General features: G+C 32.5%; 1 protein-coding gene across 2 annotated transcripts in view; it reads left to right on the forward strand.

The window, feature by feature from the left end:
• Positions 1 to 27,009, forward strand: part of DIP-eta (Dpr-interacting protein eta) — an 82,955-nt gene that overhangs the window by 31,584 nt on the left and 24,362 nt on the right. For both annotated transcript variants that reach the window (XM_070106969.1, XM_070106970.1), the window contains exons 3-5: positions 275 to 372; positions 9,063 to 9,270; positions 21,899 to 22,057. In XM_070106969.1, the coding sequence (XP_069963070.1) occupies positions 275 to 372; positions 9,063 to 9,270; positions 21,899 to 22,057 (465 nt within the window). The remainder of the gene's footprint in view (positions 1 to 274; positions 373 to 9,062; positions 9,271 to 21,898; positions 22,058 to 27,009) is intronic.

Consider the following 27,009-nt stretch of genomic DNA (forward strand, 5'->3'; position numbering starts at 1 on the left):
GGCATAATTTACGACATATTTCAGTGAAAAGAATTAGTGTTGTTTACGCTTCAGATAAATGACATATACTGAAAAAGTAGCACAAAGACAGTTGGTTTCCGGCACAAGTTCGGAATATTGGAACAATGGAATAATTGTTAATTTACGCCGCCTCTTGGCAAACCGCAACGAATATAGACCCAATATAGAAATTTTATACTAAATTTTGTTTAAAAACCGGTTTATTATAAAATGTGTTCCACTTTTTCTCAAAATATCTGTCTTATTCTTTCAGCCGATCCTAAATTCAGTTTCCCAATTGTAAATGTGACAGCCTCTGTGGGGCGTGAAGCCTTTCTAACATGTGTTGTACAGGATTTGGGATCATTTAAGGTGAGTTAATATATAACACTAGTCTACAGTAGTTTTGTGCTCACAATTCATGAAACTACCAATGATTTTGTAAGATTTGCTCTCGTTTAATTTTAAGTATTTATTTCCATTTTATGTTACAAAAAGAAGAAAGCATTAAACAAAGTAACGTGTGTATTTAAAATATCTATTTTGTTTTAAAAAATAACGATACATCAGAGTAAACAGAGAGACAAATGCCGAAAACATATGTTAGATTCCTATAAAACGCAGTTCTTTTATAATTTTCCACTTGACATTCTCTTTTTAAATCATGTCTTTTTTTACAAAAGTAGTAGTATGTATCTATATACAATGTTTTGGCTTGAAGTCACGAAAATTTCAAAAAAAAAAATTTTTATTTTCAAAGTTATAACTGTCTGTTTTGAGCCAGTTCCAAAATAAAAAGTTCCTTGCGGTGACAATCATAAGTTCTTGGAAATTCAGCTAAAATCAATCGCATACAAAAAATTTGTTTTATAAATAGATAATCCTGGGCCTGATGGAAGCTTTTTTTTTTTTTGAAAAATTAACAAAATGGCGACCTCCGGAAATGTTTTTCTAGATTTTTGGGAACAAATCAACAGTTAATTGGTCTGAAAAAATCGAAATTTTTGAAAAATCTTTCGATCAGGCCCGAATTTATTATGTATTTTAAAAGCTGTATAAAATTCATTAAAATCTGCTTACCGGTTTTCCAGTTACAGTTGTCACCAGTTCGAAAAACATAGTTTTGAGAAAAACGCATTTAAGGTTTCTTGCAGCTGCCGCTAGCTACCTGTTCCCGAGCGCTTTGAAGAGCCCGAGCGCCCTTTGTTATTTGTCGAATAACTCAAAAAGTAATTATCAGATCAACTTGAAATTTTCAGAGAATATGTTTAGGATATTACACTTAACGAAAAAAAAACAAATTGATTTTTTGAAAGTTCTCACTACCACTAACCCTTTAAGGATTAGCAATAATCTACCATAATGTGACGATCCCATGAACCTTGATACGCTTCTTCCAATATTTTTAGATCCTGTTGGAACCGCTCTCTCTCTTATTCACAATAAATTCCAAAATTATCTGATAAATTATGCCAATGATTGCGGAGATAGTCTAATAATACAAGTACATACCTCCTCTAATATAATATTTGCCTCTAGAGTATGCATGTTTGAAAGCATATTTTTTTTTATGATTTAAGCGATGATACCAAGCGTCAATTTTCGAAACAGTCATAACCTTCATCAAGTCTGTATCTTTCATTAACTGCATTAAGAAATAAATTTTGTGTTCAAGTTTATATATTCATATTTATATAGTATTGGGATATAGTGATCTACTTATACTCAGTTTAGCTCGAAAGATTAAATAATTTTTGCTTGTTTGCCGAAACTTATCTTTTAAGCAGCTTTCACTCGCCGATTAACTTACAATCTATAAGAAAATAATAATATGCAAATAATATTCAATAAAACACCCCACTTCAATAAAAAAACATGCTCAGCAAATCACAAATCACCACTTCCCACTGAAATTTAAAGCACTAAACTTAAAATCACATATCTACTTGTATATGGGAATAAAGGTGCGAGTAATAAACATAAAAGTCACAACTATATGTAATAAGCAATAACAATGAAACAATGAAAGCTCATAAAAAGTAATTGAATTATGTGACGCATTAAGTAGATGAGCCAGAAAGTAATCAAGGCTGTGAAAGCCACAATTGAGGTCTCGTAGATTGTTACACTGATATAGCGGATTATGGTGGGTGTTTTAGCACGCTCGTTTGCTACTGATTTAGTATGTGAGAGCCACAGTAACATTAAGTTATAATGAAACTAGTTATTTGTCGGTATTTATAGACTGGCATATCTTAATATATTTACACGCGCTAAACCATAAATATGTGGCAATTTCATAAGCGTTTTATCGATGAAACGTTTAACCCAAAATTAGGCTCAATCTCATTAAATAATATATATATAATTGCTTATATTGCTTATATGATACTTAAGCTTTCATACCTTATCGCACCTATCAGCCTGTCTTGTCTAACGTAAGGAATCAAACAATTTGTCTGTCTCATTAACAATTACACACAATCATTGTTGCTGTGTCGTATTTATCGCTATTTAAGCACAACGGTAACACTTTAACAGCACATTAGCCATAATCAACTACTTATGACGCGTACAGCCAACATTTTGTTATTCATATATAATGGCCACAAATGGCTCCAGGGCGCCACTGTGTATGGCTGTATATATTTATTTAACTGTGCGTGTGTGCGTAAGTGTCATATTATAACCTAAGTGGGCATATATGTGCACCGAAATGCTATAAGCGAACACTTAGTGTTAAACAAATGCGATACAACAACTTGCAAAACCACTCAGCGGGCATATATAAAAGGCACATACATACACAGATATGAATCTTATGTTACTCAGATTTGAATGGCAATCAAAGACCCGGTAGGAATTTTTTTGTTAAATTTTACAAAGTATGTACATATTTATCTGAAGAAAACTTATAAGACATATAATTAAGTATTTTTAACAGGGCTGCAACTTTTTTTAATAAAAAAACTTTTTTTAATAAAAAAATTTGCATTAAAAATTTAATCAAAATATTAATTAAAAATTTATTATATTTAAATTAATTTTTTTAAATTAAATTTTTAATTTTTCCCAAAATTCGAATTAAAAATTGTTAAAATAAAAAGAGAGTATTGAATATGATAGTTCTGTGTGAGCTTCAAAATCGTAAAAAAATCGTTTACTTCAAAATCGTAAAACACGAATTAAGCAAGCCCGAAAAAATTCAAGTTCAAAATTAATTTTTAATTATAAACTTGAGATAACATTTCTTTAATTTTTATATTATGCACTTGGAATTAAACTTTTTTTTTTTAAATCTTGTTTTTGGTATCTGAAAATTTTCAAATTATGTTAAATTTAGATTTAAAAAAAAATAAAAGCAAAAAATGCATACGTAAATATTAACTCAATCAATTTTTAATGCAATATTTGCAACACTGAGTTTGCAATAATTAAGCTGACTTTTTTGAAAGAAAGAAATATAAAAAAAAACAGCGAGCTCTTCGCCTTCAGTAGGGCTAGCCTTTCTCTAGTTGTAAAGTTTAGTACCCTATCACTGCCCTCGTGGTTACATTGCGAATCTCACCGACCCTCAGTTTGGAGGAAAATGAAGTAGAAACATCTTAACAATTCCTTTTTCACTCATCTTTGTGTTATTATGGCTAAAACACCGCAAATTTCACAGCTTCAGGTATCCTGCTGAGCTGACGAGAATAGAAATGAAACGCCTAAAAAGATTCATATCGATCTCAAGACGATTTATCCACTTATAAGAACTGCTTACAGGAGTTCTGTTTTATGGTTTCACAAAGCACTGTATATAGTAATCTAAGTGCGATTAAAATTTTGACGATCACTCAACGATCCTAACCTAACCTAAGCTGACTTTATTTAAAAACAGACATAGCATCATAAATAAAATTTCGTTCGACTAGTTTTAGCATTCTTATCCTAAAATTAGCTTTGTAAATAATTAAAAAGTCAAAGCTAAATAGCAATACACCTAGTAATCTCCCGTAGTTGAACAAACCTGAGTTTTCAGCTTTTAGTTAAGGCAATCCTGCAATACCAGTAACACTAAAAAAGAACAAGAAATGAAGGGTTATGCCAAGATCAGATACTCGTTCATGTTAAAGATATAAAAAGTTGAAAAAATAAAGACAGTATATTTGTTTAAGCAATTTTTTTCCGATAGGGCGTAATCACTCAAAAATAATAGAAAGCTTGTAAATAATATTGAAGTTTCAAGACGCTACCTTACTCAAGATCATATGTGGGCTAAGAGAAGATTAAAGGCCTTATGATCATAACGACATTTTGGCTGATATATACAAACTAAAGACAGCTTTACATAGAAATGGTTATATATTCGGTATATGGTCTTAAAGTAACTTATTGATCGATACAATTAATTTTTGGTATGTAACTATAAATACCATGATACGATAAACAATTTTACAATTTTTACTGAAATATCTCTCATACTACCGGATTTCTACAGGTAAAAGTCTACCAGAAGGCAGGAAATGTTTCAATTGTTCATTCTTTGGCGTCTGGCCTAAGATATTAATTAGTTTTCTCTGAAACTGTATACGGAGTCAAGGAAGCTATTGACATATTTTACTATTTTTCGAACAATATCTATTACGTATAGATAGCTTATAGCATATAATTATTTGCTAAGCTTTAGCACGATAACTCTTTTATTTAATAATATAATTTAAAACAATTTAAAATTACAAAAAAATGTATATAGTTGTCTGATTTTGGCCGTTCCGATAAATGAGCAGCTTCTTGGTGAGAAAAGCACGGGTGCAGTTTCGATATCGGAGAACTATAGCATATAGCAGTCATGCAAACTGACCGCTGAAAATGATAAAGATATTCATAAAAAATATATATTCCTTATTTCCTCTGAAACTCTAAAATTATTATATATAATTATATTAATGATAAAATATATAATATCAACTATTCCTACAGGGTCACATTTCAATAAAATAGTTATAAATATTCGCACATACATATATAGTGTAGACATACTCTTTTATTACACGTACATTCATAACCACACACTCTTCCACTCCACTAACCGAATGATAGCGCATTCAATTTACCAACTGCCAAACTTGCCCACATAACCATTTAATTTCGGGGCTTGTACAACAACAACAACAAAACTAAATAAGTAATAATGAGTAAATATACTTGACTGTTATACTCGTGCAAATACAAATTGTTAAGCTTGACGTTGAAGATACAACATTATGTAGTGCTACCCCGTACGCGTGGATATGTTGTTGGTATTTTGTTTTCATAAATGATTTTCTCCAATTAAGCCTTAAAAAGATAATCGAGCAGGCTCATGGGTGTAATTACTTATTTTATGGCGCTTAACGGTATACAAGTGAACGACGGCTCCCAGCCACAGCGCAACAATGACGGTTTTGTATCTGCTGTGTATATGTGTATAACGTTAGTATTTCATATAACCGTTGATGAAAAAATATTTTGTATTTTTCTTGAGTGTTTATGTGTATGTGTTAAGTTTATTGTTTATTAAGAGTTTGTTATGCTTGTGGTGCTTGCGTTTGTTGCTCCTGTTATTGTAGCTGTTGCTTTTGTTTGTCATTATTATTTGATGCTTTTTCATATTTCATTCATGCTACATAATCATTACGGCGTAAGTGCCGCTCCACCCTTCTAGTGAGCTAACCAATGAAGCTTCAACTCTACTGCTGCTTCTTCTGCTTCCTTTTTCTTCTTCCTGTTTTGTTATAATTGCTTGTTGCTTTTGTTATTGCGGCATGTATTTATTTATTGTGCTTATTAATATTTTCTTGCTCTTCATACTTACATGCTTTGTTGTATTATCGCCGTTGTTTTTGTTTCATTAATTTCTTGCCTACCTGCACAATTACTAACTTCCTGTTGTCATGCGGTTTTTCTTTCGCTTTGCATTGTCATTGCGTTTATACTTTTTTCTTAGCTTTTATTGAGTGAGAAGAAGTGTGGTTTTATTTTATCATTACAAGAACACAACGTTTTTGTTGCTTATTATAGTCATATGCTTCATTTGTTTAGTTCATTGTGGCGAACTCCACTCGAGATATTTTGTGAAGTTCAACTCCGTGCTACTTACATGAAGTGGATCTTCGCTCTTTGTGGTTTTAATAGCTAAAGAATTCTTCTACTGCAATTTTTATACTTTCGCAACATATTGCTAGGGAGTGTAATAGTTTTGTTCACCTAACGGTTGTGCGTAACACCTAAAACTAAATCGATATGGATATAGAGTCATATACAGTTCTAATCATGATTCTAATGACGAGACGAGCTGAAATCCGGATGACTGTCTGTACGTCCGTCTGTGCAAATGCTAACTTGAGTAAAAATTTATATTTATATCTTAATGAAAACTTTTTGGCACCATGAAATGTTTGATATTGCAGATAGGCCAAATCGGACCATTGACACGCCCACAAAATGGCATTAAGCGAAAACCCATAATATAACATGTCAAAACTTAGCTCCACCATAAGATTCAAATATAATTATTTACAATGAAACGCATTAGTGAAAAACATCCGTGGTTTATAAATTTAAAAAAAGTAGGCGTGGCGCGCCCCTAATTGGTTTAATATACATATCTCTCAAACTATTAAAGGTAAAACCACCAACCGCTCACTCTCCATCTACCGGTTATTTTCAAAGCCATTAACAGTACGATAACTCAATAGATAAACACATCAGATACATTAATATGATACGAAAGGTCTTGCTAGGAGCCAGTATCAAAATTATACAGTGGGTGTTACAACGCCCACCTGTAGGTGAAATCGTAGATCTAAGGAAGGATTATAAAATGTTCGGTTACATGCGAGCTTAATCCTTCCTTACTTGTTAATATTTATGTAAGACATAAATGAGCATATTGTTGTGTGTTTTTGTAAAGAAGCACTTAACTTTAGAATAACATTACTCATCTACGTTGTCCATTGGCTTTTCACTAAAGCTAACCAAAAAATCTTAGCAGATCTAGCATTGAATTGATTTGCATTAAGGGAAATAATCTTCGTTCGTACTCCAGGGTCATAGGAAATCCGCTCCATAATTTAAATGTACTGTAAATCGTTTCGGTTATTATTTTTGTTGTTTTAAATTTTTTCTCAACACCCAGCGATAATTCGTATTTTTCACTCGCCAGTCTCATTTTTACCCTTCTATGTACTTTTCCTTACACTCATTCCACATCACATTTAATATTATTGTTCTTTTCAACACTCCAACTTCCCCATATTTCAAGAATTGGTTTTGTTTATCATAACAACTTCCTCCCCCGCTCCTCTTATTTTAAGTAATTGAGTGCATCCTTTGCATTTCCGCCTGTTTTTGTGTGTATACTTCAGCTTCTCCATTTGTTTATTTGTTTTTAAAATTTATTCATTACCTGTCCAATTGTCTCGGATTCTTTTCACTTCATTTACTTATTTGCATATGAGACAACAAGTCGCCTCTGTTTTCAGTTTCGGTCTAGACGAGTATGCTTTGATCTTAAAAATTGGTATTGCTTATGAACGTATGTTCAAAGAGATATGGCAAATTTGTTTTATGTAATAGGGCAGACAAGCTTTGTCCGAATCAATAGTGAGACTAAACGGAGTAAATTAATCCGACTGATCAGAAACACTCTGCATATTAACATATATTTTGAAATTTACAGTTCTTCAATATAAAATATGCCACTCTTCGATAAATAATTTGCGATATTTGGACTTATCACAGTACAGGTATTCTGATTACTTATGTTCCATACAGATACTAGGAAAAAATAATATATATGCAGGCATTCTGCTCTTTCTGTGTCTTTCTTTCTTTTTGTATAAGATATTTGTTATGTTGTGATATGTGATTTCGAGTAATTTGGAGATATATAATATAGATGTTATATGGTGATATATAATTTAATGCAATATGATATGCTATAGTATGTTACGATATGATGTAAAACGGTATGGTGCGATATGATACATTCTATAGTATGATACCTGTTATGCGATGTCGTATGAATGATGATGACGTGATGCGATGTGATATGTTGTGCTAAGATGTGTTATATTGTGATGTTATATGAAAGCGATATTATGCATATGATGTGATTGTGATACATATGTGACTAAGAGAAATGTGGAGTTATATCGTACATATGTGTGGTTTAAGTAATATTACGTTCAGCGACTTGGTTTAATACCATGCTATGATATGGTCTAAACTCAAGGATTGTTGATAGGATTACACTTGATAAGACATTCATCACTGTTATATCTTATGTTAATATATGGTGTCATACCTATATTGCGATAATAATGGTATGCGATGTGAAATGTTATGGAATGATACATTGTGATATTACGTCATAAATTATGTGACTTTATTTAGTATTATATTATATGAATACGTCATATATTATGAAATCAAATGATTCCTAGGATATATAAAGCTAGGGAATGAGCGGCGATGATATATGATATGATGTAAAGCAAAACATGCAGTATAGATATACTATATATATATATGTACTATATTTATATATATACAGTATAGCTGCATTGTGAAGAGCTGATAAATTGTGGTAAAAAAAAGGGGAAAGGGCGAGTAATACGATCTGAATGTATTTGACGTGAGGCGATGCAAGCAGACATTGCCTTATAAATTTAATAAAACTATGCACAAAATATGAAATTTATTGCGAATAATTCAGCTTCCTTAATAATAAATTTTATAATTTTTTTTAATATACCCTAGTATTTAGTAAAATACTGATTATTAATGAAATGTTTTGGTTATAATGTTTTTAAAACTAACAAGTTGTTCTTAATGTTATACTCATCTTGAAAATAACAAACTGTATGAAATTTGTACTGAAATATATTTATTTTCTATGGCACATTTACTACATAAACATATTTTTTTACATAAAATAGTTATTTTATATTTTGTATTAAAGATATATATGTATCTATAAGAGTAGTATTTCTCTCAGCTTTTCTTTTTAACAAAAATTCTTTCATCGCTTTCAGGTCGCGTGGCTACGCGTAGATACACAAACAATTTTAACCATACAGAATCACGTGATCACGAAAAATCAACGCATCGGCATAACAAACTCCGAACACAAAACGTGGACTATGAAAATCAAAGATATCAAAGAGAGCGATAAAGGCTGGTATATGTGTCAAATTAATACAGATCCAATGAAAAGTCAAATGGGCTATCTGGATGTGGTAGGTAAGTGTTGGTCACTACATAAAGCATTTATTAAAGAAATAACTTCATGAACTATTTTACCACCGAAATAACTTACACGGCTCACTTTCACGAAAAGCAAATAAAACGTGAATATTTACACAAAGAAAAACTCATTTGCAAGTCGCTAGCCAATGACAAAACAATCAACAATTATAGACGGAAAAAGTAACCGGAAAGTGAAAAAGGTATAAACACCGGCGAAACGAAATCACGAAATAAAAGTAGGAAAAGCACAGCACGGCAAATAATAATAGAAACTGCCCAGGTGCAATTTCATGCAGAAAATCAGGCAGCTCTCGTTGCCACTCAGTCAGGCGGGTAGGCAGCCAACCATGCGAAAAAGCCCTAATATATGCAATTAAAAGGCTATAGCGGTCAACTTACTACCAACACAACAATAACATTTAATGGCTGTGTTCACATTGGTGTTGGCAGTTGTGTACGCTAAAGCGGAGCTATAAATAAAACAACAAGTGAAAACAACTGAAAATGCGACCGCAAAAACCACAAATTACCGATTGTTAAAAGAATTATATTGCAAAGTGGGACCGAAATTGTGGAGGGAAATTATACGCCGAGCAGGTGGTTCGGCGGGCAGGCCTGCAATGCAGTTAGTGAGCAGGGTATAGGTTACAATATTGTAGCATGGTTTAAGTGAATTTATTGCAGCTGTAAAGGTAGCTACGAAATTTTGTTTTAGCCGAGCGTAGAGTATAGTAGTAAGGAAATAAAAAAGCGCATTATTTAATATTGGTATTTTTGGGTAAAATAATTTTCTGCCCACAAATAAAAATATGCTTGATATACATACATGGAAACTAGTGCATGTTTCGTGTTATGTAATAATAACAATTTGACATTTTAAATCAGTTTAAAAGTCAATATAGCGATTTAAAGCGTAGATTTAAAAATTATTTTCATGTGGGGAATAAAAATCAATAAACTTCTTAATCGATATGACACTCTTATGGATACTATTTCGTATGATGGATATTCAAAAAACTGATAATATTGAAAAAAGTTACTTTTCCAAAACACAGTACATTCTAATAAAATGGAGTCTCATATCAGCTGGAGAAAAGTTGTCCGCTACTGAGCAAACGAACAATAAACACAGAACCAGCTCTGGAAATATTTTTGAACTCCAATACGCCAAAGTTTGAAAAGGCAAGAGTACTGTTTGCTTAGCTCATAATCCACTTCTTTCTCTTTATGATATTTTCATATGAAAGATATCCATTAAATTAACCGACAAAATAGTCTTTATTTCTGGTTATTGAACCAAATCAATTTTTTCGAGATATTGAGTATTAAGTGAAAAGTTGAGTTCAAAAAACAGGATAAAATTGCTGAATTCCATTTCATGAGGATATGTTGAAGGCCGATTTTCATTCGAAGCAATTTTAGCATACTTGTGATTGGTTTTGAGGTACTGTGCAATGTCTCGAATGTGAGCTAGGGACAAAGAGGCTTCTGTGCCAACAGCTTTCGCACACACATTTTTTTATAACAATATATCCAACAGGTTTTTTTTACATCTTTAAATTTATTGACTTAAAATAATGAGGCAATGTTCGGTACTACGAAAAAGTTGGAACAAAAATTTCACGAAATGGCGACTGATTGAATAAAAAATAAATTTTTGAACTGATTTTATTGCATGTTTTGAACTATTTAAAAACATAAAAAAATTTTGGAGTGCGGGAATATGGATAATTTTAGACATAGACAAGTCTATAAAAAAATACTCTCTGAAAATGTGAGGTGAATCGGTTAGGTAGAACCTGAGAAATCATGAGTATCGTTTTGAAAAGAGCAGTTTTGAGAAAAACGTGTTTAAAGTTTCAGCTAACGCGGAAAAAGTTTGGATGCCGGGTCAGCAAAATACCTTTATCTCCGAAAAAAATGTGAATTTTAAAAATCCTCCTGTATTCTCTTGAAGACTTATTCTTAAATAGTTAAAATATTTTTATGTCCAGACTAGAATACCCCCCTAATGATATATTATGTAAAATTTTCCAATTGAACATTTTTATTTCTTCTGAGGACACCACTAACAGCCACGACCAGAAGCACGGTTGACTGAAAAAATCTAAAAATATCACGTTTTTTAATTAAATTTTTTATTATTTCCTTCAAGAAAGGCTTCTTTTGAGCCAATACAAGCATGCCAACTTAACTTAATCCAATTTTCCATACATATTTTATAAGCCTCGACTGAGATGGACTTCAGTGTCTGTCTCGGCTCATTTTTGAAGGGCATTCGCTAGATTGTTCGGCAGTTTCGAAATGATATTCAGAAACCTATATCTCGTCACCAGTAATGATGCGTTTGATCAGTGTAGGGTCCTCAGCTACGTTGTCAAGCATCTCTTTTTCATCCTCTACTCGACGTCGGTTTAAGATCATTTGGTATGAGTCTAGCATTGACACGCTTTATACCCAAAACATTACCCAAAATATATTGAGTCAATACGTAATAGGTGATGAATAAGGTATCCAACAGTCTTCTGCAACATTTTCAACGATTCCTTAGCTGTGATTCCATCAGAAACTGCTTGTTCATTGCTTTTTCATGGTAAAAAATTTCAGACAAACCTTTCGCTTTGTAAACAAACAGCTGCCAAACACACTTCAATTGACTTATGGAGAGCAAACTTCAAAAGTTTTGTTTGTAAAATTCATCAAGGATATATATTTCTAGATAGCTTTCATAAATTAGAAGAAAATATTTTTAATAATCGAGAATTATAATCATCACAATATATAACAAGCACAAGAGGAAAATCCATATAGCCATGAAAATTATATTCAAATGTACGAATGTACGATTATAAAGTATATCTGCACATTTTGCTTTGACCATTTCCAAGGTCAATTGCAACCGACTGTGTACTTAATGCGGGTACAAAAACAGGCTGAAGCGAAAGGCATGCAGCCAAACATGTGGTCAACGCTACAATACACCGACCGCTTTGAGTGCATAACAATGGCGCAGATATATGTTATGTATATGTATAAGCAAAGCAACAACCCACACTACTATGACCCACTCTTATAGCCGACGAGTTATGTAAGCTCAGTTGACTTGTCCATCCAACCAACAGCGCTGCCAAACTAGCGGTGCATGGCGACTTAGCCGACCAAATGCTTTTGTTCCCAAAACTCCCAAACAGACATTCGCTAATAGCGCACCACACACAGGTATACATACTTACATAGTGTTGTTGTTGTTGTTGTTGTTATTGGCACTCATTTGCTTTGCTTAACGACAATGTCGCTCCCCCAGCATTGTTGACTATTAGTCTTGGTGGTCAGTGTGGACTAAATGCCTCTGCTGGCAATGCGATTGTACTCTAGTGTTGTTGTAGTTGCTGTATTCTAGCAGATTGTATGTAATACATAAAGGTAGTATGAGTGTGGCAATGTATATGAGTAAGTGAGTGTGTGTTTGTATGGTTGTTTAGCGCACCAATATGTTCATCGTGCGCCGCACCATAGCGGCCTTGTTGATTTTGCATTAAATATTCCCGCTTAATACGTTAAACGCTGGCAGTCTCTCACCATTTCGCGTAAAACGGCACCTGCTGTAACAACAACACAGCCGCAACCTGCCTATATGCACAATCTAATATACCTGCAACGAATTTGGCTTGCAAATATGCCGAAGCATGTTGCCGTAAATGCAGTGGTTTGTCCCTCTTAGTAAGTGAAAGCAGCGGCAAACATGCGCGCATACATACAAATACACACAAACACTCATGCGCATATATCTATCTCACAAACAGCTGTAGCCTGGCTTTGTGCGGCATTAAAGTGCTTATTTGTGGTAAACATATACTCATGCATTTACATCTACATACCGACATTTATGGTTTGCTTTTCATACACACGCATACATATATGTGTGGTTTTCGCTTCTTCATGGAAATTGGAAATTTAATTAAGGCAATACTTCGCTGGAGTAAACGAGCGCGCTAAATTGACTCGCACACCGTAGTGATTATTACTAATTTGTGGCGAGCGAATCGAATTTTCAAAAGAGTTTGCACTGAGTAAACAGACCATATGCGAGCGTCCTTTTTTGATAGAGTTCTGGGATGTGATGAGATTGGTAAATTTATCCTCCGAATGATATTTAATTCCTACAGAGCTATAATATTATGTATCCCCAGTGAGCTCATGTAGCGTTCCCCAAAGTGGTTATTGGAGTTTTGGGGAAAGAATAAAGTAATTGAAAGTAAAATCCGAAAAATTGGGTGGTTGAGCGATGACTTTTGCCTGTTCTTCGTTGATAAGCAACTCTTTTTCGATCTTTACTATGTGTTCATTTCGACTAAAAATCAGCTTTTACTTCTATAAGAGCCCTGTGAAGACTCTGTTTATACCTAGAAAATATCAACAAACCATCCTCTAACAAATTTGAGAATCAAAATACTACAGTTGGAAATGTAGTATCCTCTCTAACCACTTATAGATATTTAAGCAATAGGTCTCAAATAAGTCTTGTACGATGAATATGTCAAATTAGCCTCCATCTGCTATGGACTGTCACCGTAAGCATAGTTCATTAGCATGCTCAAAAACGGAATAGCTCGCGTGCCTGAAAGTCATTCGAATATTTTTCAATTAAATTTGATCCGGACCAACGAAAAATCAACATTTTCACGTATTTTCTTGCAAATTGTTATTATCACCTTCAAAATAGGCTCCCAGGCCAATACAGGAATGCCAACGATTAATTTTGACGCTTGTCATAAGCCTCGGCTGGTATGGCCTTCAATGCCTTCAGCGAATGATCTTTAATGGCTTTAATGAACTCATGGCGCGTTCGTCGAAGTAGCTTTATCATTTTCGAAAGCAGAGAAGAGTCAGAGAGAGCCAAATCTGGTGAATACGATGGCTGAGCGATTCGTTTCGTTTTGTGTTTGGCCAAAAAGTCAAATTCAATCTATAATATGACGGCGCATAATCACGGTGAAAAATTCATAAATTTTTTGACAACAATCTGATCAATAGAGATCGTCGATAACTTATGACGAATTGTTTTACGTATTCGCCTTAAAACAGCAAAAAAGGATTCCCTAACCATTTGACTCTGTTAAACGAATTCATGGTGAACCACAGCACGGTAATCAAAGAATAACTGAGGATCAGTTTGATTTTTGACTAACTTTGACGTAGTTTTTTTTCGGTTTTGACTCATATTTGAGGTACCATTCGTTAGGTACTATGGCAGTTTTGACATTATAGTTTACTAATAATTTAGATCACTTAATAACAATGCATTTACGAGTATGTATTGTGTATCCAAAGATAACGCTCCAACCACGACTGTTTACACTTAGATAATATACTGTATCATTAAGTAGAATTCATACATTCTGACTCAACAAATTTAGTAGAGCCAATTATTAGTACTCGACAGATTGCAATTTCGGGTATAAATATTTGGAATTTCTAACCTCTTCCTTATTAAACTAGTCTGAGCATGATTCTCTCACGAAAAAAGTGAGCTTCAAGAAGAAGAAATGATTTAAAATTTCGTAAAACGCCTTTAATATTCTTCTTGATATTCTAAAATATGTATATAAAATTGTATGCAAGAGATTCCTGATAAGTGGTGGGTGAGTTTGATTTGTAATATTTAGAAAGCCTTCGAAACACAGCACATATATTTCACTCTACGGAAATTCGTAAAAAATGCGAAACATATCACATAACATCGAAAAATACTTTTAAAAATTCTGTCGTAATTTTTTAATAGAACTTTTAGAAAATATGCTAAGCAAATGCTTAAAAAGTGAGTTTAACCAGTGATGGGAATCAATACTCATTAGGCATATTTTTAAAAGCTTCTGAATTGATGGAAAAGATACTTTAAAACAAATTTTGTGATGGCCTAAAAAGAAACAGTATAATTAATTCAAATAGATCTAATAGGATTAAGGTTATTGTACTTTTCATATCAATAGGTGCAGATAGCTTTTTCTTACCAAGTACTTTTAGAGTAAGCTTTTATTTCTATAGAAGCAAAACCAAAGTATAACTCAAGTTCCGTTGGTGAAACCAATAAGCTTCCCTAGGAAGTCGATGAGTGACAAAAATAAGCTCTAACACTTATCACGCTGAAAAAAAAATTGCCATTTTCTAAAAGTTTTACAACCATATAAAAAATAACGCCGGTTTAGAGAAATCATTTATAGTTTATGCTATTCAGTCTATATATCAAATTTTACTTTACTACGTGTCCTTTTATTATATTTTAGTTAACAGTCTTTCAAATTTTATTTTCCCATAACAAAATATCTGTCTTCACTGCTCCTTGTCCACATTCTGCTCTCCACTTTTATTCGTTTATATTCCATTTTCTGTATTATTTTTCGGAAAAATTCCACCAACAAGAATTCCCAAGCTGTAATTTATCACACAAAAATGTGAAAAGTAAAAAATTAATTTACCTCAACTGGCAATAAATTAATTTTGCACAGAACGGCTTTTAATTTACATTGCCACAAGCCAACGCGAGAATGCAACTCGAGTGTAGTACTCGAATATACTTATATGTGGTGCATTAGGGTGGTTGTGGAATAATGATATTTTAATTGGTATTATTAAAGTTTTAATCATATAAAATAAGATTAATAAATTTTTTAGAAGTATTATATCTTCAATAAAATTTGTAAAATTGTAAAGTTATATACATATAATATAGGTATGTTTATTATGTTAGCCTAGAAATTTTAAACACCCTGTGGGAAACTAAACTAAGTCCTTCAGTTTGTGAGCTATCGATCGGAAATTTTGCTAACATTCTATTCTCCTTAAGATGCTGCATATCGGAAGCGCTGATATCGGACCTGTATATGATATAGCTGTCATACAAGCTGACTGATCAAAATCAAGTTCTTGTAGAAAAAATTTTTTACTTGACGAGATATATTCACGAAATTTGGTTTGGATTATTCTACAAGGCTACAACATTATATCTGAAGAAATTTTTTAGATCGGACCACTATGTCATATAGCTGTCATACAAACCGATTGATCAAAATCAAGTTATTGTATGGAAACGTTTTTATTAATCAATAGTATTTTAGTATGGTTGCAACCGAGGTTAACATTTTTTTCTGCCAAAATCTTTCTAAAACTTCTAATTATTATTTGCATCAAAAAGTGACTCACCATAATGCGAGTACAATTATTTTATAAGCACAAAATCTGCACATATGCTCCTATGCAGTGAATAATGAAAATATTACAATGATAATCTCTTCGCGTTTGCACAGCTTAAAACAATCCGAAAAGTATGTCTGCGCGTTTGTTCACACACACACACACAAAGTTCTGTAAATACAGACGCGCCAAACCTGTAGTCAAACACTCACCTCTCCAGCACTTTCGAAATATTTTTTGCCATTCTCACCACTCACCGCAATTTCGGGTTGCACTATTTAACCGCATAATTGCGGCGACTTTCATACACTCCACTGGCCAACCAAGCAACTACTGATTTTCAGCGACCAGCCGACAATTGGCCTCCCTTGTCTTCCTGCAAAATGGCCCAGCGGCAAATTCGCTATATTAATGGCATCACTTCCGTCGTGCTCCGCTGTGGCCGTTGTTATTATTGTTCGCTTCTGATGCACTGCAAAATATCACTGTTATCCTTGTTGTTGTTGCGACTGCCGCGCTGCCGTGTGATTTGTTATTGCTTTTGCTGTTTGTCGCCATGATCTCCAACTTCCGTCCGCAACGGTCTGTTCACCTTCCGTTGACATGGAAAAAATGAATAGCAAAAACAACAAATGCTAAATTTTACAAATTCCACACACATGTGAAGATGTATGTGTGTGGCTCTACCTATGCGTTTGTATTAGTGCAAAAATGCGCTCAGCAGCTATTTTAATGGCGGCAAAAGTCATGGCCGCAGGTGTCAACCAAAAATGTGGCATAATACTTATATAATATTTATATATTGTATAAGTAGGTGTATGTGTTTCTCTACAAAAATTAAAATTGAAAACACACAATAAATATATGCTATATATGTATGTATATAGCGATTAGGTGGCGCGCTCACGAAGTTTTATTGTAAATTATTGAAAAATTTACAACACACGCCTCATGCAGTAAGCTGGTCATGCATAAAGCATGTGTTTACAGTTATGGAAAATTTATTTAAATTCGTTAAAAATAGTGTACTAATAGGCCAGGAATGCCAAAGTTTCGGGGAACTACAGTTGTTCAAAAATATATTTTTATGGTTAATTAAAAGACTAGATTGTGGTAATTTGAGGTGAAGGTCTAAAAAGTGTATCTGAACACAATTGATCGGCACTAACGAGGATGAAAAAGACAAAGACATGGCAAGGACGAAATAAAATTTAACTAGTTATGTAAGCAGTGAAGGAGGTGAGGTCACGAAAATTTGTCTCGTGCGAAGCATCCATTCAACTCTGTTAATGACGACAACATTAAAAAAGTTAAAGAAACAGTGGCGGCATCAGAGAAATATCAGAGGATCTCAACAACTCTTATCGATCGACTCAACACGTTTCGGTTAATGTTTTGGGTATAAACGTGTTAATGCTAAACTTATACTAAAGACCTGAATCTTTGGAAAAAATGACATCGAGTAGATTTGAAAATGAAATGCTTAACATAGTAGCTTAGGACCTTACCTGCATCAAACGAATCAAAAATGAACCGAAATTGAATAGTCGACGACCTTCGACTATTTAGACACTGCAAGCTGAATATTATTATTCGAATAATGTCCTGTCCAGTTAATCCCGTTAGTCGATTAGTCGAATACCAAGAGCTCTAATTTGCATGCAATTATATTGACTTATGAGCCTATTTTGAAGTCGAAAGATTTGTATCAAAGTATATGAAAGTGTAGTTTTTTCTCTGTCCGTGTCAAATTTGATCAGATTTGTAATATATCCAAAGGTATAAAATGTCAACAACTCGAACAAATTTTGCAATAATCGCAATTTTTTAAATCTCACTGCGAAATTAAACTAACATAAAAAAAAATAAAATAATAATTAACTCATTGTTTTTAGAAGTAGTGTTTAACATTAAACATTAATTTAATCGATAAACTCGAGCTTAACAATGAACTCAACATACTTGTATTAATAGCGAAATCGTTAAATAACCAAGACGCTTTTTAACAATGTAGAGCTCATTTTTTTAATTTTTTTAAAGTACAACCATTGTTAGTTTGTGGTGTTTAACCTTAAATGTTAAAATTTACTAAACTCGAGTTTATGAAAAAAATTTATTAATAGCATAATCGCTAAATGGTAACGAATTTTGAATTTTTCATATTTAAACACTTTAATTTATCAGAAAACTCGAGTTTATGAAACATTTTAATTTGACATAAATCGCTAATTGTTTTTTTTTTTCATTTTTTAAAGTACAGCCATTGTTAGTTAGTGGCGTTTAAAATTACACGCTAAAATTTGCTAAACTCGAGTTTATGAAAAAATTAGTTAATAACATAATTGCTAATGGGTTGAACGGATTTTTAATTTTTTATAGTAAACTTTTAGTTAATGAATAAGATTGAACCTGAAACACTAAAATTGTTAATAAACTCGAGTAAATGGAAAACTTTTAATGTAGCATAGATCGCTAATTTTCGTTAATGAAGTTTTTCTTGTATGTCTTAAATTAAAATAAGAAAACGAACAAGAAGTGTAGAAATAACATAATATTTTCTTATATACCAATGTTATTGAACAGCTGATCTGTATTGCGAGTAAAGTTGCAACTCGTAACTGACAAGAAAGTTTTCTCGACCTCAAAACTTTTTGTATTTTCTCAGCTTTTCTTAAACTTGCTAAAGTCAAATAGTCAAAGGTATAACTTTGGGCTAGTCTTACTCATATTTAATAATTTATAGTGTAAAGTAAGGAACTAGACTCTCAATTTAGTTACAGAGAGAATTGCAACGGTCTAAGAAAACCAAGACAAAATTATAATATTTTTCAGAATCTTAAAGATCCTTGTGGGAATTTGCAGATTATCTGTAAAACTATTAACTTCGTCTACGCCTAATATATAATGTTATCCATAGAACACTATAAAAATATATATAATATTTATAAATACTAACGAAATTATTTTCTTCAATTTCTTTCGTTACAAAACTGCTGTCACCCTACGACGTGAACCCACAAACCCACCGAAACAACTCAACTTTCTCGTCGCTTGTATTAATTGCCAATTATTGACATTGAAACAATCTGCTGGAAATACACACACGAACACAACAATGAATACAATAATAACAATAATAACAAATTAATAATGGTGTCGACAATCGCTGCATGGTGTCAAACACAATAACAATAAAAACAACACTTCTGAAAACCAACCGCACTTTAACGACGCAAACAAACGCAATAATAACAATTATGCTGGCAATGATGATGCTGTCGCTGATGGTGATTTCACCGACGGCGTGATGATTTTATGGATGGCTTGATGTGGTGGACAATGACAACGATGGCGATGATAATTGCGATGTGAAACTCTTGTGGGATTGGAAATACAAAAAAATGTTGTTGGGGTAACGTGTAAAAAAAAATATTTTAAATTAAAAAAACAAAATAATTAAATATCTTAATGTATTATATAATAAAAATTTGTAAAACAAAAAAATTCAAAAAATTAAAATAAATAAAAATTAAATAAATAATTTATAATGTTAAAAAATGTAAAAATAATATAAAAAACCCACTCTTAAATAATAAAATGTTTATAACGTTCAAATAATGGAAAAAATTAAAACTACCAATTTTTTGTTTATTTTTGCCAACAAATAAAAATATTATTTCGTTTAAATTATCAAAAACTATACATTAAAATTTGAATATAATTGAATTTTAATATAAATTGAAAACTATAATGTACACAAAAAATAAAACAATTTTAAATTAAAAAATTAAATAAATAAAATCAATAAAATTATATAAATATAATAAATACTAACGATATTGATTATTAAAAAATAAAAATGAAAAAAATTATTATTATTATAAAATATTCAAAAATTTATCATATATAAAATTTTCGCTTTCAAATATAATTAATATTAAAATATGTAAATAAAATATAAACAAATTAAAATTGTTTTTTTTTTGTTAATACATAACCATTGAACTTTTAATAAAAAATGTATCTTAAAAATTAAATGAAAAAATATACTAAAATTTAAAAAAATCTTGAAATAAATTTTATTAACAACTTTAAATTACAAAATAAATTACAAATAAATAATTTAAAATATAAAAACAAATTAAATAAAATTTTATCACATATAATTTAACTCTCAAATAATAAAATATTAATAACATTAAAACATTGAAATCAAAAATTCAAAACTTAACACAAATGAAAAAATGTTATTAACAACTTTAAATCAATCTAAAATTAAACAATAATAAACATTTTAATTAATGATGTTAAATAAAAAACATTAAATACTATTACAATTTGCTTGATACAAAATAAAATAATAATAATTTGCTTAATACAAAAATCTTTTTTGTTTTTAATTTGCGCCTAAAAATCGTAATTCATTATAAATATATTCTAACAACCAAAATTATTTCAATCAAAAATTCAATTCACATCGAAAAAAATCATGAATTTACCCACAACAAATCAAAACGACCGCTTTTCATATATTCTCTACAAACGTACCAACACCAACAACAACACAATATCACGCTGTAAAAAACACTAACAACACACACTTTTTGCATTGTATACATTTGATGTCATGCCACCATCAACATTTCAACATTTACTGATGACTATCAACTAACAATCGCCAAAAAATAATCTGTGTTGGTCAACATGCAATAACAACATTACCCACCGCAACTAAATAATTTCGGTACGCTCGAAAAAATAACAATCAATGTGTGAAAAATAACCAAAAAATAAATATAAATAAAATGTGTAAAAAAAATTTTGCAAAAAAATAATAAAAAAAATGTTATAAACTATGAAAAAAATTGGAAAAACGACAAAAAATACCCACAACTGCGTTGACTGCGCCACAAAATATGCAACAAAATGTTGAAAACGTTGAAACAAATAATATGATTCCCTTGCCTTGTGCCAACAATACACACACACATTGAAATGAAACCAAAAATTTACGTAACTGTTACAAAATTACCAATGGTGCAAAAAAATATTTTTTTTTAATTTTTTCATGCGCTTCGTTTTTTCTGCATACTCGGAACATATATTTAAAAAAATATATTTAAAAAAATGTGCTACAAACGTGAAACACCTGCCGCGTCATCTCCAACAATACATGCAACGAAACTATCAAACCAACAACAAACCAAATCTAACGCTCGTATGCTAACTGCAATCATCGTACATACCGTTATTCGGAACTCCAACTGCACTTCGATGCATCCAACACTTATCTGCTCATCATCTCCGGCTTCCTTGTCTCGCTGCACTTGTTTTTCATTTTTTCCTCTTTTTTTGTTGACTCCGCCACCCTTCGCTTGGTGTATCGGCTTCGTGTGCTATTCTATCGCTCATTCGCGCACCTCTTATACAGTCCCGCCGGATATCCTCGATTATCCCACTAGCACGGATATGGTTGTGCGCGAGGATAGTAATGTGACGCTCAAATGTGCAGCAACGGGCTCACCAGAGCCGACAATTACATGGCGACGTGAAAATGGAGTACCCATTGAATTGGCCAACGGCTCTGAGGGTAAGTACCACCCAACTCACATGCTTCAATATACAATACATACAAGTATATAACTACTTGGTTAAAACTGTACGCTGCATAGGTATATGTGTGTAATTTGCTGGGCAGTAGGGGTGAATGACTGTATGACTGAGTGGGTGAGCTTTTTTTGAGTTGAAATATTGCAAGGTTCATGTGGTTTCAATTGCCCACGTGTAGACGAATGCAGTAAAGTTTACTACGAAATGTAAGAAGGGTGTGTCATTTAGGCTAGTGGATTTTATAAAGTTTTCGACAATTGGACAAGGACAATTTCTCTAAAATAATATTTAAATTATGACTTGGATTTCATCTATTTTTCTTCCCACCTTTCCTGACCATATCATGTCCAGAAAAAACCCGGCTAACTTCGGTAATATGGTCTTACTGGTCTATATCACGTCATAAGAATTAGAAGAGTAGAGCAGAAGAAAAATATAAAGCAGGGCTGCGAGCTCTTGTTTGGTAACCTAGAAAAGTAACCTGGAATAACGTTTGGCTCGAAATCGATCAAAAAGTTTTCACTACTCAGACTTCGCCTTGAGCTCACTGAATTAAAATCGGAAAATTATACAAGAGACAACGAAAAAATTAGTGAAATAAAATAAAATATTTATTTGAATTTGGTCAAGGAATTTTCTGTTTCCTATAAAGCTATAAAATACATAAAAGTACCCGCTATTATTTTTGGTCGATTCTTAGTCAAAAGAGTGTCTTAAAGTTGGTATTCTGCAAGAATTCATCACGTTTGTAGAATGTCTATTCGGTCGAATGAAATCACCAGATTTCTGTGGGAAGGGTCATAGTTTCTTTGTATGAACTATGAAATCTCTGAAGAAAAACACACTGCAACGTTCCAGTTGTTGTTGTAGAGGCGAAAAACATACTCCAATTTAGTTAGTGAAGCTAAGCTGACGAGCTCACAGTTCACAGCTGAAAATAAATCTAAGTTTCATCCAGTTACGTACACCTAACTGCTGTGAGCACAGGACATGGAGTGATTATTAAATACTCTTGACGTGAAAATTTCATAATTTTCAACACGTAGCTTTCTATTCGTCATATAACTCTTCTAGTAAGCAGGTTAGGTTTAGATTATGTTTATGCTAGGTTTAAGTTAGCTTAGATTAGGTTTAGGTTCTTTTATATGGCTGAATCCTAAAAGGCATCGCACTTGGAGTGATTATAGTCAGTTCTTTGTAAAGCCAGAAAAAAACTCCACTTATTATATTTTAGGTGTCGGCAAAGCGCTGAATGTCTAAAGGTGTGGGATGCAAGGTGTTTTAGCCTTGATGTCGCAAATACGGGAAAATCTATAAGAAAAAGTTAAGCTGTTACGACCTCGCTATAACCTCTACAATTAGAGAAAACCTAACCAAAAATATTTGTTTGAGCACCGTTAGCACTACGAGATGCTTCAGAAATTTAAAGTTCCTACTTTGGCCAGTTTAGCTCCATTTATAGTTAGAAATATATACCGTTGCTCTGAAAAGTAACCACGTTTCTACACCTCTCCAAACACCCATTACCACTGTTGGCATATTATCAAAAGAACCACAGTTGTACTAGCATTTGGCGCCGCATAGCTGAGCACTTTTCCACTGCCATACTCGTATACGGCAAAGCGCAACATGCTCGCTCCAAACAACTACCACAACTACTACTACGAGAAGTACAATCAAAAAGCGTGGAACTTTTTTGTTTCTGACCATTACCCGAGTAGCTAACGTTATTGGCATTTGGCAGCGAACTTTTGTAGTGTAAAGGAGTAAAAACAGGAAAAAGAAGACCAAAGCAAAGCGATTGAGGTGAATATGGCCGCAGGCCCACAATGTAGAAGGTTCTGAGTCATACACAGTGCGCCAGAAACGGAACCGCAACACGTAATGCTGTAAATCGAATGTGAAAAATTCAGCAGAATACTTAAGTATTACGGGAGTAAAGTGCAATAGACGATGGCAGCTAACGGTGATGGCGATGGTGATGGCATTGGCGACGGCAAAGTGGCTAACAGTCGCTCGTAAGCAGCAGAAAGTGAGTGCGGGCGGCGCACGGCGATTACAATAGTGGTTCGACTGGCGGTAGTACTCACACACACATACCCATACATACATGTGTCGATATAGAAATAACCGTTGTTTTTATTGCTGTATGCATGGTGGTGTGTTTTTTGTATGTACGTTGCCAAACGGCAAGTGACCTTCCTCGCGGCTTAAAAATGTCTGCAAAACTCGTTTAGTCGTGATTACGAGTATTACTGTTGTTATTATTATTATTGTTTTTTGTTTTTCATTTTTTGTTAGGTATTTCTTTTGTGCCAACTTTTTTAGCATTTAATGTACATATATTTGGAGTTATTTTATTATTAGTACTCTTTGCAACTATGGCCGATATTACACTCTTGTTGTTGTATGGTGTTGTGGCTTACGCGATTTAGTTTAAAATTGGTGTTACAGAAAGTTTTTACAATATTTGGAATTTTGATGTTTGAAGCACGGCGGTTGTGTTGCAATGATTGGCCAATTGTGGACGACGTCATTAAAAGTAAAATCAAACTTTTAGTGTTTCTATGCAAATATGTCGGTTTGATTGAACTTGCCAGCAATTACAGTGAAAATTATATGTATGTTTTTAGTTGAAATTATTTTAGTGTTTTGCAACTTTGTTAAGCGAAAGTATGTGAAGCGAATAAATATAAATTTTCACAGCCTTTTATTTAGCATAAAATTAACTTTCAGAATTAAATTTCAGTATAACCAAGGTTTCTAGCTAGCTTGATGACTACTGAGCTATAATAGTAAATATAATAATTTCAACCTTGTCATTTAATGTGCAAAAATTATGCCTGAAATTGATACGCGGTGCCGACAGCCTTTGCTTTTTATGGGATAGTACATATGTATACCACCAATTTTCATACCTGATCTCCATCCACCCAGATAACAACATTTATTAAGGCTAATTTCCTTTTTGATTTATTTCTAGCGCTTTCTGCTATATTAAGTTTACTAGTACCTGAGTATCTCTACTATTATATAAGATCGATTGAAACAAATACATAATTATTGCATTAAATTGAAGATTTTACCTAGCATAGCTATAATAGTCCTATTTAAGTGAACATTTTTTGGAAAGGTTAATTTTTTTATCATGAAATATACACCATTGTGTTCGACAACTTGTATGAAGATAATTTCCAAATGCCACTCTCATAGAAAGCTTCTTTTGAGACAAATTTTTCACCATCAAAATCATTAGCCATAGGCAGGAACATGTAGTAATCACTTGGTCTTAAGCCCAGACTATAAGGTGGTTGCATAAGAATCACACAAACTGAGCAGACGCTGTTATAGTTGACAGTGCAGGTTTGAATTAAAAGTTTGGTCATTGGAGAGTACCTTATACAGTAACAGAACCATAAATACTATTTACATCTTCAGCTGCTTTGCTCGCGTTTTCGTCTGTATCGAAAACTGCAAAACATGGCATGTTTTCTCTTCGCTTGTATCCATCTTTTACGCGTGCCTTATACAACATGGAATACAGATTACCAAAACCATTTATTGAAAAAATAATGGATTTCCTTTTACTAGAACTTTCATTTAGTGTACTCACATATCAATTTGTTTTACATCGTTTCTCAGCATTAGTTTCGTAAGATAACTTAATGTACCAACAGCCCAACACAGACATTATGTTAAGGAAAAGGTAATGCTTGTGATCACAGCTAAATGTTCGTGTAATAGGGGGGAATGATCCTCGTCAGATTAATAGTTATTCCTTCAGCTTACAGCTGATTATGATCAATGATTGGTTCTTGCTTATCATAACTTAAAAGTAAGAAAGAAGTTGGAAAGAAATATGATGCGTTAAGTCACATAGGGATGAATATTAGAACACCTTTATATAGAGGGTAAACATAGGACAGATTTGTGATCATCAAATTATGTAAGGTTCATTTAATTTTTTAAGCTATTGCATAGCTTTGATCTCGGCGACTGAATCAAGAAATTCCGTAACGGAAATAAACCTAACACGATCATAAAGTATTCGCAAAATGTTTGCATACTTTTGGGCATGTCACATACTTTTAGGCATATCACTTTTTCACATATTTCAAGCGGAACAAATCAATTGAAGAGCAGGGTGATTCAAATATAATACTATTTAAGTTACAATTTATTTAATGGCAAACAAAATATATGGAATTTAATAAAAATTTAATTAATAAAAAATAACTTATTCAACATTCGGAGTCATAACGTTAGTAACATTATTATTATTTTGTAAATTGCTACCCCACCTTTTGGAACAGTATCTCGTTTTTATTGAACAATACAATTGGAATAAGGTATATCAAGCGGATTATCAATGGTAATAAATTTCCAATTACCTTGGCTGGCGATTTCAACATCAACTTCGCTGATAAAAAATAAAAACGGTTCACAACTTTTCTTTCAAAAAAATTTTATTTGAAAATTTATAATGATTCACAAGAATTTACATCAAAATATTGGATCACCATTGACGCAGTGTTTCAGATATTTACAGGATATCAAGTCTCATAATAATGTATCTTATTTCAGTTTTCATAAACCTATAGTTTCAATGTTAAAAACTCCTGAACAACTTACATGTATTGTAAGATAATATAAATATTATTAATAAACCATATTAACTGGTTTATTCAATAAAAGAAAAAAAATTGTTTTCTTATCTATCACCACGCTCAAAAAGTGTAACTTGAATTAATATCAAAGAAAAAAATACTGCATAAAAAATAAATAAATAATTATAACTGCATAAATTGATAAAAAATGCTATGCAAAAGCTTTATCGCGGCAGTCCCCGAGTGACACACGTACTATTTTCGGCAATGTTATGATTCATATGTCTCCACTCAAAACTTGATATTTATATCACAACCTTTCTAA

This window comes from Bactrocera oleae, chromosome 3, assembly GCF_042242935.1.
Source record: "Bactrocera oleae isolate idBacOlea1 chromosome 3, idBacOlea1, whole genome shotgun sequence".
Lineage (NCBI taxonomy): Eukaryota > Metazoa > Arthropoda > Insecta > Diptera > Tephritidae > Bactrocera > Bactrocera oleae.